The sequence below is a fragment of the Marmota marmota genome, unplaced genomic scaffold, assembly GCF_001458135.2.
Source record: "Marmota marmota marmota unplaced genomic scaffold, marMar, whole genome shotgun sequence".
Taxonomy (NCBI): Eukaryota; Metazoa; Chordata; class Mammalia; order Rodentia; family Sciuridae; genus Marmota; species Marmota marmota.
Window position 1 is genome coordinate 14,963,224 of NW_025999869.1, and position 13,000 is coordinate 14,976,223.

At 42.3% G+C, this 13,000-nt stretch overlaps 1 protein-coding gene across 8 annotated transcripts in view; it reads left to right on the plus strand.

Moving 5' to 3' along the window:
• The window catches only part of Ebf1 (EBF transcription factor 1), a 383,619-nt gene that overhangs the window by 369,807 nt on the left and 812 nt on the right, over nucleotides 1-13,000 (plus strand). For all 8 annotated transcript variants that reach the window (XM_048816292.1, XM_048816295.1, XM_048816298.1 and 5 more), the window contains 2 exons: nucleotides 1,511-1,705; nucleotides 10,580-13,000. The exon at nucleotides 10,580-13,000 is cut by the window's right edge and continues 812 nt beyond it. In XM_048816292.1, coding sequence (XP_048672249.1) covers nucleotides 1,511-1,705; nucleotides 10,580-10,611 — 227 coding nt within the window. In that variant the 3' untranslated portion in view covers nucleotides 10,612-13,000. The remainder of the gene's footprint in view (nucleotides 1-1,510; nucleotides 1,706-10,579) is intronic.

Here is a 13,000-nt window from a genome sequence, read left to right on the forward strand (position 1 = left end):
CTTTGGACCCTGATGGGCTCACAGGAAGGGGGCTTTTTCCTCTGGAGATCTGTTTCCTTCTCAGGGTAGCAGAGTGAAAAGAACACTAAATTTGAATTTGATCCTTCCCTTCATCATAGTCTAGCGATGGCTATGAGCAATTCGCTGAACTGCTTCTGAGTTGCAATTGCTCTGATGCAAAAAAACACGACATAGCCTCTGACTTAAGGTTGCTTTACCAGTGACAAGATGAAAAAGATGTGAAGATTCTTGTGCATGACAAAGCAATATGTGATGTTTATTAAATAATATGAAACATAATAAGATAGGTGGAAGTGCCTAGAATTTAAATTAAATGCCTGGAAATCACTGGAAAGGATTCATAATTTTCTGCAGGAAATGGAGGAAATAGAAAGTGAGGGTATGAGGACATTAGCCTTGGCATAATGTTCAAAATCTCTTGACTCCTGAAGTAACTGAGAAATAAATTAACCATGCACAAGAGAGGAAAGGCCATACAGATCATAGGACCATGAGAATGTCCCTGGGCCAAGCTCTTTCATATCCCCAAGCAGCTCGGTTTTCTCTTTCTGAATTGCCAAAGTTCTCCCACCATTGATTATCTGCACCCTACTACTCTCAGACTGTGAGTATTTACATAAGACTTCTAGCCTACTGCTATAATTCACAAACATTTATGTTCAGCTTCACAAGAGAATGGCAGAAAGAATTTGAACTTGGGTTTATAGCTCTGCATTTTCCACAAGTGTTGCATACAGTAGTCTGTTTATCAATCTGGCTTCCAAGCTATGGAGATCTATGTTGTGGAACATTGAGGTAGCGTAACATCCTCAAAGAACTCAGCCCCTTGGAGAGAAATGGGACACTCCCACCACTATCTGCCAGTGCCTTAAGTTGGAATCTTGGTCTTGCCTTCAGCTCACCCTCCTACATCCCATTCCATCATAATGACCACTCCCTTTGGAGCTGGCCTCTCCCAATCCCTTCTAACCCCAGTCCCTTTGCTAACAACACCTTAGTTTAGGCCCCACCTGGAATCCTTCCCTGGGCATCTTTTCTGGGGGGGCCCTCTCTGATTTCCCTTCCTGACTTCAGAGTTGGCCAGGCTCCTCTCTGTCACTGTTTTGTGCTGCTCTATCCCAGATGAAAAGGAATTGCACTCTCATTGCCTGGCCTAGAAGACTCTGAGGGTGGTGGCTCTGTTTTGCTCTATAACACACTCAGCATGCACTGCCTTGGGCTGATCAGAAAGAACCATTCCCCCTGCAGGAAACTGCTAACTATGACTCCAGTGCCTCACACACACAGTAGGCCCACAATAAACACACAGAAGATCAGCAACAATGAAAGGTATCCAAGTACCAAATGATGAAAAGGTACAGCATCCTGAGAACTCGGGGAGGGTTCATGCCTGAGTTTGGCCTGGTCAGGGCCTGAGGGTTGGCTCCAAGCTTCCTCATCTCAGGGTGCCACGAGAGGCACTGACCTTTCTTTCCCATTGCCCCCTTAGTCGTGCCATCCAGCCCCACCATGGCCTCCTCCACAAGCCTCCCCTCCAACTGCAGCAGCTCCTCGGGCATCTTTTCCTTCTCACCAGCCAACATGGTCTCAGCCGTGAAACAGAAGAGTGCTTTCGCCCCGGTCGTCAGACCCCAGACCTCCCCGCCTCCCACCTGCACCAGCACCAATGGGAACAGCCTGCAAGGTAAGTCCCAGGCCTGGTGGTCCATCCAGAGTGGATGTACCTTCACCCCTCAGCCAGGGCCTGAAGCGGGTGCATCACGGCTGCTGACATGAGTAGCCGTGCGCCTCCTGATTCTCCCTGACCTCATCACTTATTCCTTTGGGTTCATTCTCCTTGGTCCTGACTTTACTGAAATAGCCCTAGAAATCCTCTGGCCAACTCCAGCAATTCTGCTCAGGCTCAGAATTTGCTTGGGGATACTGTCTCCACTCACTAACGAAAAGTGACGACTCACTTCTCCCTTCTTCTTCCCCGTTTTCCGTTGTCACTATTATTAGGCTAGTCTTCTGTGGACGCTAACGAGTTCTCTACTGCAGGGTATCTCTGGGGACTGGCCTTCTCCTGCAGTAGGTCACTCAGTGTTTCCTTCCTGTTGCCTGAATCAGAGTGAGCATGAGTTGGGCTGATAACAGGGATGGATGAGCCACAGCCTGATCAGAGCCCCCAAGTGAATGATCACACACCAAAGCCCAGCACCTTCCTGCCTAGCACCAGAAACCCTAGGGTATTCTGCTTCATACTAAAATTGTTGAATCTCTTTCCTACCACAGAATGTGGAAAATAACAGTCATCACCCTTGAGATGAGCTTTCATTCATTATGGGGAAATTAAAAAAAAAAAAAACCTTTAAAAATGGGTCCACTATTTCTCACCTTTTCTTATGTGCCCTACCCTGAGTATGGTTTTGGCCAGTAGGACCTGATCTGTTCTTCTGCAGCAGGAGTTGTGGTAGGTTCTCATTATCACGACCTTACAGATGAGAAAACTAAAGTTTGCATAGGCTGTGAATTGCTTGACACCCAACAGCTGGTGGGAGGTCAATGCTGGCTTCAAAATCGAGCTAAAAAATTCACCTCCTCTTTCCATCTCCCAAGAGCTTTATTATTCATAGGGGGTAAGGAGGACATATCCCAGATTGCTAAGGCAGCTGGCAGGGAAATAAAATCAATAAAATAATCAGCCACCATTTACTGAGCACAGAACAGTATATTGGGGCAGTGTTAAGCAGGGAGCTGGCTGTGATGTAATCCTCAAGAGCATGAGGGGTATTATGATCACTATGGTGCACGTGATGAAGGAGGGGTAAATATCTGCCCACAGAGCCAGCAAATGATGAGAATGAATGTAAACCCCGGTGGGGCCTGTGTCATTAATCCCTGCCCTGCATGGCTCCCCACAGTGTCTCATGTTGGTGTCTGGCTTATCACTCATGGAGATCAACCATGGAGGCCAGGAAGGGGTCAAGAGAGTAGTCACACATTTGGCATTTTCCAGGCCTATTCGTTCTGTATGCTGCATGCATACTCATACACCCACACCCTGCACTGGGTACTCTTGTTGTGGCAGGTATACATCCATTCTCCCAAAGACCCTGTCAGGCCAATCCTGTACTTGTTCTATAGAAGGGAAGATTGAGGCACAGTTTGCTCAAGGTCACATAGTAAAACATAGAGCCAAAATTGAGCCTAAAGCCTGTGACTCCAGGGCCTGAGAACCTAATCACTCTGCTTCCCTGCCTCTAGCCAGGCTTTTCAAAACATTCCCCAGAACCTGCTGTCCAATCTGCTCAGCAAAGTCAAAGACAGTGCCCAGCATAGCACACAAATGCCACTCACTACTCCACATGTTGGCCAGTCCATCTTCTTAGAGAAAGAGGAAAAGAAGTTTCCCCAGGGAATTGCATCTCAGTCAGTGTTATTCATGATAGGAGGTACCTACCTCCACAGAGGAGAGCCACCCCTTCCTGCCAGTGTGTCTCTTTTTCAGTTAAAAATAACACTTTATTACCCTCACTGTGTCTCCAGCTGGCACGCTAGGGTCAGGATGCTGAAGCAACTGTAACTTATAATAGGCTTAAAGAATGATGATACCTAAGGAGGCAGGAATTGACCATTCCTGAGTGACTCGTGTCGACCCTGGTGGAACATAGATTTGACATGAGGAGCAGTACAGAATGGGGTTTGCCATCAACAGTGGACGAATAACCAGAAGAAAAAAACCCCTACTGCGTCACATCTGCTCAACAGCCCACAGTGGCTTCAGGGGAACCTTTCAGCAAGGCCCAATGTCTTCATGTTAATGGCTAAATCTCTGCCCCTGTGTTACCATGTCTGACACATGGGCTTGGGGCTTGGAGGACCCAGGTTCTGGCTCAAGACACATGGTGCTCTCATGATGAAACCCCTTCCATTCCAACTAGACATGTGTGATTCTTTCCAGACTCTTCTCTACCCCATGCTCTGACTAATTAAGCATGATCAAAAGAAAACAAAATGCTTTTTTATTCCCCACAATGCTATCATCTACCAAGCATCCCAAGTCTTGAGGGACGACAGTAGTGGAAGCAGAGGTATAGAAATTCCAGTGAAATTAACCAAGACCTTATTACTTGAGACTGTTCTTCCTGTCTGCTTCCCCCAACCCTTCACTCACTAGGTAGAGCCCACTCTGCAAATCACACCTTCACCCTCCACATGCCATCTCCAATAGGACAAGGAGAACCCAGCCTAAGGGGGCTCTTGCTTGGGCCTTGGAGTCTCCCTGGGAAAAGTAATATTCTAATAGTGGGCTTTTACATCATCTTTAACCTTCTGAACTTCACTTTGACCTTTAGAAAGGGCTATGTGGGTTGAAGCACTGCCTCACAGGAGGGTCTTACAGGGTCTTACTTGTCCTTTGCTGTATCCCAGTAGCACCTACTTTATTTGGACTCAACCAGTTCAGAACTGTGATCATTAAGACAGGCCAAGTGATGAAGGAAGAGTTGGTTAAGCAAATTGACCATGTAAACAAGATTAGAGGTGACACATTTAGACTGTTTAAGTATTTTAAAGGCCTATTTACCTCCAACTACCACTCTGTTAATTGTACATCATTCAAGATTTTTTTTTTTTTTAAGCCTACTCCTTAAAGCTCTCTTTGCTAGCAGTCCTGACTAAGCCTCCTCCGGTGACTGCAAGCATTTCCATCCCTGACAGACAGGCCCTGGTGGTGATGAGGTTCCTCACACCTCTCACATAGAGGGCTTGCTCCCAGCCTAGCTTCTGTGGTCTTCCCAAGTGTGCTTTGATGTTTATTGTCCCCACTTTCCAGACATGGAAATCAAGACTTGGTGCTAAGATGGCTTGTGTAGAGGTATTCAACCAGACATATTCAACCAATCTTCCCTTCAGTAGATAGGGAACACAGGGGTCAAACTTCCATGCCCCTATTTCCAACCTCTGCTGCTTTGCCAAACTACGTTCAAGCCAAACTGTTAGCCCCATATGGATTACACAATCCCAACATTGCAAACTCTCTCTGTATTAGAGGAGACATGACACCAAAATAAGTACAGAGGGAAGGATTAGAGAGAACCGGAAGAGTTTCATGGCTACAGCTGTCCTTCAACTCTATCTCAGATGAAGGGCAAGTAGGATTCCAGTACATGGAGCTGGCAGAGAAGGTCAGTTTAAGCAGAAGGGCAAGGACAACCTTAGCCAGGGAGCAGAGGCAGACAAGTGCTGGTTAATGTGCAGGAACTGGTGAGTAGCTCAGCAACCTGGAGCACAGGAGACATGAAGCAGGAGAGGCGGAAGGAGGTCTGTTCCAAGGACAGACCTTCCAAGTCCTACTCCTTCCATGAGTCCTACTCCTCTTTATATCTGCTGTTATTCACAGGTTCCACTGGGATCCCAACTGCCTTTGTCTCCCAGGCACATAAAACCTTTGAAAATTGATCATATTTAGGAGAAAGTTTTTTAGGACAAAGTGACTCTTTTGTCTCAGCACTCCTGGAGCCTTGCAAGATGTTGTGTTAAAAAAGTAATTGTTGTGGTCAAACAAGCAGCAAATGATGCTTACTGAGTCACACTGTCTTGGTGAGACACAGGGTACTATGAGTTTACTAAAGGTGCTGAGACATCTTGCAGCTGAACAAAAAAATAACCACAGTCATCCCTCAGTATCCACTGAGAATTAATCCCAGGACCCCTCTGGATACCAAAATCCATAGATGCTCATATCCCTTATATAAAATGTCATGCAATTTACATACAACCTTGGCACATCCTCCACTATTCTTTTAAGTCATCTCTAGGTTACTCATGACAAATGCAATGTAAATGATGTGTAAATAGTTGTTATATTGTTTCAAGAATAGCAAGAAAAAAGCCTTCACATGTTTAGTACAGATGTGATTTTTTTAATTTCAAAATTTAAAATTTAAACTTAAAAAATTTATTTTTAATTGACACACTAATTTGACATGTTTATAAGGTACAATGTGACATTGGAACGTATATGTAAAGGTCAGTTCAGGGTAACTGGCATAGCTGTCATCTCAGATATTTATCATTTCTTTAGAAACATTCAAAACCCTCTCTACTAACTAGTGGAAATGTTCAATTAATTGTCATCAGCTAGTTACCTGGCTGTGCTATGGAACATGAGAAGCTATTCCTTTGATTCACCTGCTCCAGTACCTGTTAACCCTCCTTTCCCCGTCCCTTCATTCCAGGGTCTGGTAACTACAACTCTGTTCTCTACTTTTCTGAAATCAACTTTTTAGTTTCCACTTATTAGTGAGAACATGCTGTATTTGTCTTTCTGTGCCTGGCTTGTTTCACTTAACATAATGTCCTCCAGATTTTTTTGATCCATATTTGGTTGACTCTGCAGATGCGGAACCCGTGAATATGGAGGGCCAATTATATTCCACTTTGTTTGCTAACCTTATTTGCCCACAGAATACTTCTCCACATGTTAAGACCAATTAATATCATATGAAAATCTTTGAAAACTGCAGCTCTATTTTGAATTGATAGAAAAAAAACGCAGAGAAGCCTCCTTCCATTCTTATCAGGATGAATTCACAGGCAAATCCTGACCCCAGACCTCCCCAGTGTGTCTGTTTTCACAGGCCAATGACTTGAGTCATCAGCTATGCTCTGTCTCCATCCATGGAAATGTCCTCTCCCTTCTCCTAGAGCTTATGCCCCTCAGAGGATAGGTCCTATACAAGTCAGGATTAGAGGAATTCATTAATCAAGAGAGAGGCAGCCCCGAGAAAGCTGTCACATGCCATTGGAATCCCCATGAATGTTGAGATTCTGATCTTAACCATGCCCTGAACAGTATGCAATGACAAAATTAAGAACATAAAGGCCAGGCGGATCTCACAGAAATGGTCCCCTATCATATACTTTTTTTTTTCTTTCCAAGTTTGTTGAAGCTCAGCCTGGCTGCCTCCTCTAGACCCTAGACCCTATCTGCTACCGGATCCTATAGAATTCTTTTTATGAACATATGCAGTTTGTTCAAGATCTTCTTCTACACCTCCCTGCCCCATGCTTGTTAAGCTCATAATTCTTACACATACGGTGTGTTAGGTGGGTACTATTCTACCCTCTCACCCCCATCTCTCTCAGCTCTGCAAAACTGTTCATTTTTGTCTATGTTCTTATCAAAATGTATATACCATGGTGAAAACTGTATTGCTTTTCAAACCAATAGTTTTTTTTTTTTTCTTTTTTTTTGGTGGTGGTGTTGGTGGGAGAGTTCTGTCAGAGAATGTGATCACCCAGCTGCTGGGAGAAATGTCAGCACCACCATGGTCTTGTGATGTTTGGGCACATGGTACTGAGTGTGGTGTCCTCATGGGAATCTTCTTGGGCCTCACTTGGGCAAGTCTGCATACCAGTGGCATTTCTGGAACATTCCAAGTCTCAGACACCCATCCCTCTCACCCACATAATTAATTTTCAGATCACAGCACAGATATAAGGAGAACAGTTTTAAACCCAAGGATTTCACACAATCATGCAGTCAGTTTTCTTAATGAAAAGATCTCTTTTGAGGTACCTCACTTCAGAGACCCAAACAGTGTTCTTTTCCTGGAATTTACTTAGCAATAAAGTTTCTGTCTTTGGAGTTTAGGAAATCCATGCATGAGATTTAGGATGCTGTATTCCCCTGATAGTATACAAAGAATTCTCGGTGTAGGTCCATGCCTGCCTCTGAGACTCTCAGACCAGAACATGAGCCAAGCAAGAAAAGGTGAGGCAATGGGGCAGGCCAAATCTACCACCTAGAGCCCTCAGATATGTTTGTTTGTTTTTAATGTGTTATTTGCTAACATATGTAAGCTGGGCTACTGGGCTATTGAATCTTTTTTTTTTTTAATTCACATCTTTAGCTTCTCTTAAAATCAGAGAAGCAGGGCCCAGCTTTGTTCCTGCAGAGCAGCATTTTGGGGGAACCAAGTTGCTATCCATTCTGCAGGAGGCAAGGTCTTGGTACTGTCCCCTCCATCCCTACTCAGGGAACATTGCTTGCTCATGTGCCCAGGTCATGAGGTACTGAAGTGTGCAACCCCTATAGACCAGATTGAAAGTGCTGTCAGCTACAGATTAGTACCTTAGTTACCTGTGTTTACCTCCTGATACACGTTAGCCAGGTCCATGGACCACAGCTGCAGGAAGGTTGTTAACTTTCTAACTTTGTTTTGAATTAAGTTGACACTGCTTGAGTCATTCAGCCATGCAGTAGGGGACGGCCCTTTAATGTGGGGAACACAGAGGACATGTCAGGAGAAGGTGAAGGAGACTTGCTTCTTGGGTTAGACTACTGTCCTAAGGCAGGGTGCTGGGACCCACTGGCATCCCAAATGAAAGCATCCTTAGGGAAGCAGAGCCACATCAAGTTGTCACATTGCAGGGACCCTCACCCCTCCTCGCCTTTGCAGCTAACAGCATTTTGAATTCTCAAGTTCAGGCTTGGCTTGAAATAGTGAGCTCCCCGTTTCACTGAAATCTAGGGCTCACTTGACTCTTAGGGCAACAGCATTTTGGACTGATCCAAAATCTTTGGGGGTTTTAGTTGGTCTGCCTTTGGCAAAAGACAACTTCCTGTTTCTAAGAAAAAAAGGCTTATGAGGGCTTAGGAAAAGGACTCCAGGAGCTTTTGGACTGCAAAAGGGCTCTTGCAAAACAACATTTGGATGATTTACGTGTAAATGAATCAGAAACATGTGGGTTGAATTTCCTTGTGAATACAGATGGGTTTAAAAATTAACGGAAAAAGTGTTTGGCAAAATACGTTTTGGTTTTTCTTTTAATTGAATCTAAAATGTCAGGGGGTGGGGGAGGGGAAGCCAGAGAGTTGGGGGGCCTCAGGGCTCAGAGTCCTGCCTGTCCTCCCAGAATTCACTGCAGGATTTGTGGTAGTGGGGGTTCACTAAAAAATAAAATAAAATAAAAAAGACACTTTCTTCCAGACTTGATGCCTGATCATGAAGAGGGGGATACTTCCTAGTCATAATCTGCACTGACAAGAACAGTCATTTAAATGACTTGCCAATTTAAAAAAAAAAAAAAGAAAGAAAGAAAGAAAAGAAAAGAAAAGAAAAAAAAAAACAGTGACTTTCTTCCCGTCAGGGCCTAACAGGGACACTAAACATTTCTGGGAGCCGAAGATCACTGCCTCTTGCTTCTAATATAGGCCTCCCTCCGTCTTTCAAAATTGACACACTCTTAGTTTTCTTACAACTACCCTCTTAATTCCTCATACTGATTAGGGGAAGTGTGCCTTATAGGATGGTGATGTAAGAGGAAAAATAGCCCAGAGAAAGTAAACGGTGCACACACAAGGTCACCCAGCATCAGAAGTGGTAGGTTAAAAATTATGGGTTCTTCCTAGGAGCTGGACCCAGGCTAAGCTTTCTGCATATGTTATTTTATAAAGCCTCTCATAACCCTGAGTGCCATGATTAACTGCATGTCCTAAGGAAGGAGGCTGAGGTTCAAGAAGATGAGTAACTACTTCAGGGAAACTTGCAGAGGCAGAAAAGCCTGAGTTGGAGCCCTGGCCTCTCCCATTCCATGCTCCCTAAATGCCACCACTTATGTGTGGCCTCCTAACTCCAAATCCTTGAAGAGAATTTTGGTTCCCTCAAACAGCTTTCCCTCTTCTGAAGATCTCACCCCAGCTTTCCTAGGCTACAATTTTTAAAAATATTTATTTATTTATTTATTTTAGTTGCAGTCAGACACAACACCTTTATTTTATTTATTTTTATGTGGTACTGAGGATCAAACCCAGGGTCTTGCACATGCTAGGCGGGCGCTCTATCCCTAAGCCACAACTTCAGTCCCCTAGGCTACAATTTTGAAAGGAGCCTGGTCAGGTCATTCTAGGAAATTTGAGCAAAACAGTGATAGAGAAAACATCCTTCAGTTCCCTTCAAACTTGTCTTAACTCCCTCCACGCTTTCTCTCAACTGGATATTCCCCGAGAACAATGCCTGCTGTAGTTAGCATTTCCTTCTTCCCCAGCCCAGGACTCCAGGGACTGCAGTCAGATGGCCTCTAGGTTGCTCAGTTTTCTGTGCTCATAGACAGCCCAGGAAGAGCCCAGAGTTTTCTGCAGAAATCGCTGGTCCTTGCCATGGGCCAGTTCTTTATAGTTTGGACGTGAAGGGGAGGGAAAGAAGAGTGACAAATTGAAAATTTGCGCTATTTTGCAAAGCTTGAGGCTGCAAGCCTCCCTGCGGTATTCAAACTATGCAACTCTCCATTTATGTTTGAAAATTGAAATCAGATTTGGAGAAATGTTGAGGATATTCTGTTCTGTTAAGGACACATATACACGCTGATATACTTCTTAATAAGGTACATGTAGATTTTATAAAAAATTCATTCCTGAGCAGAGGAGAGCACATCTGTGGTTAATATTCAATCAACCTAGTCATGAGTGGGTGTCTGTTTTCTTTTCTTTCTTTTTTCATATATATATTTTTTTCTTCTTAGCGAGATGCTTGGAATGAAAACCATTGACTTCTGTCTTCTCTTTCCGTAGCGATATCTGGCATGATTGTTCCTCCCATGTGAAAGAATTGCCTTGAAGAATTTTATTAATGAAGAGGTTGGATTCTGCTACGAGAGTAATCTGATACAAGTCCCATAGTGGAACTTTTAACTCAGGCCTTTTTAAGAGGAATCACAATAACTGCAGATTTTTAAACAAACAAAAATCACCGACCTTGCAAGTACTGAAATTGGAAGGGTCTGCAAGCGCAGGGTGTTGGTTACAGTTTGTACCTCCCAAGTATTTGGGGGATATATTTATTCTGTATCGATAAAAGCAAATCCACTTTTCTTTCTCTCTCTCATTTTTTTTTTAAAGCTTAACTCCGCTATCATTTGTCTTTTATAAACCATAAAGCTGTACACGAGGGACACTATAAATAAGACTCCATGTTTTAATTTATGATGTTTTTAAAGCTGTGTAAAGGGAGAATGAAGTGGTGATATTTACAAAAAAGTTGAAAAAAAGAAAAAAGAAAAAAAAAAAAAAGCTTGTATGGGACAGAAATAGGAATGCCAGTTAGATTTTTTAGAAAACTAAGGGTCGGCTTTTGCGCCTTAAAGCATATCAAATGGTAGTTAGCTCAGACAGTGCATTTTCAATATCTAACCTAACATGCCACCCCTTAGCAGTGCAAGCTTATTTATCTCTTTTGTATTGTTGTCTTAAGTAACTGTAAATAAACACAGCCTGGAAAGTTAAAACGTGATGAAAGTGATCACATGTTCCCCTTTTACTCAAAAACTCCAGTGCCTCTAGACAGATTGTTAAAACTGCATATTTAAACCTGATATCCATCTCTCTTTTACTTAAATCAACTTCTTCTGAAGCCAATGGCCTCACGAGAGCTTGGTGGCACACACGCTGTGTGAGAATCTCCTTTGAGACTTCATGGAACAGGGTCCAGGCACAGAATTCCATGTATGCCCTCCAGTTAGCAAGCCAAAATCTCACACCCCACCATGCACAAGCTTAAAGTTTTTACTCATCCTAAAATCCTAAATGCCTATTTTATATTAAAACTCCAAACAACCAACAAAAGCAACCAACCTGGCAGGTGTTTCCATGTTCCCATTTGGGACAGGCCTCTCTCAGTTGACCCTGAACATTTGTAACATAGTAGGTTAAAATAACAGGTTACATGCTTTGGAATTAAGAGTGAAAGGAAACTGGGGAAAAGGAAAAGAAAGTTTCAACCTCCAAAACATTATTTTCTGTTCTATGGGAATTTTTGCTCTCATTATCTGGGAAGTGTTCTTAAAAGTAAGAATGAATAGCAAAGATGCAGCAATGTTCTGAGGATGCATTTGCCTGGTATTTCTTTCTTCGCTGTTGTGTTTATGTATGTAGTTATAAATACTGTAGATTTTTTTTGTGATTTTTTTTTGCCAAAGTTATTGTTCTATTTATACATTTTAATGTCTTAAGATGGTTTTCTTCAATCTCACAAAAAGATTTTACTGCATACCTTGCAAAGAAAAAAAAAAGCTCACTACCTTTAGCTTGCACATACTTACAAAGTTAATTAAAAGGCTTTTTGTTTTAATGGGGATTTTGTAAAATATCCATATAAATAATGTATTTATCTTTGGGATTTGTACATTGCTTTGCCCTTCTTCCTCTTCCTCCCACTCCCAGTTTATTTTATTGTGTATGTTTGCTATGTGAAAAGTGCGTACTCGTTTGGTCACCTACAATTGTATTAGCCATTTCAATGTGATTTTTAAACATTTCATTTATAGTTATTTTTAGTATTGTTTTAAACCATGCTTCAATTTTTTTTTATTTCCACCCAAAAGCCATCGTCTATTTTTGTATTATTTGTAAGTTAAGAAGTTTTTTCCAATATATGGCAAAAAAAATAGTAGCATATTATTCTTGTAGTATTTAGTTCTGTAGATTTAAAAAAAAATGTATCCTTTGCTTTGGAAGCTTACAAAAAAAAAAAAACTAATGCTGTTTTACTCTATTAATATGCATGGAATCTCTCCCTATGGAGTGACGCATTTTGTGCATTAAATTTGGGGGAGAAACTTCATAGAAATCAGTGAACATACTTTCTTTCTTAAGTCGGCTTGTATATTTCCTCTGTCTTTCACGTAAATATAAACCAGCAGATTGGATGCCTTAACAATGCAAATCATATTCATTTCACTTGTACATTGTAACTGTGCACCAGAACTGTCAGTCATCACTAACATTCTAAGAAAAAAGAAAAAGAAAAAAGAAAAAAAAAAAACAAAGAATTGAAAAGCACAAAAGAACTGTTTTGTTACCTTAAGACAATGTAACTTTTTCTAGTAGAGCAAGAAATCATTTACAACAATGCTGCAACTGTGCATGCCCCCATATGGATTTTGCAATGGTTTTCACTAGACTGTCAGAGTGCGATTTTTATGGGTTGGGGCGGGT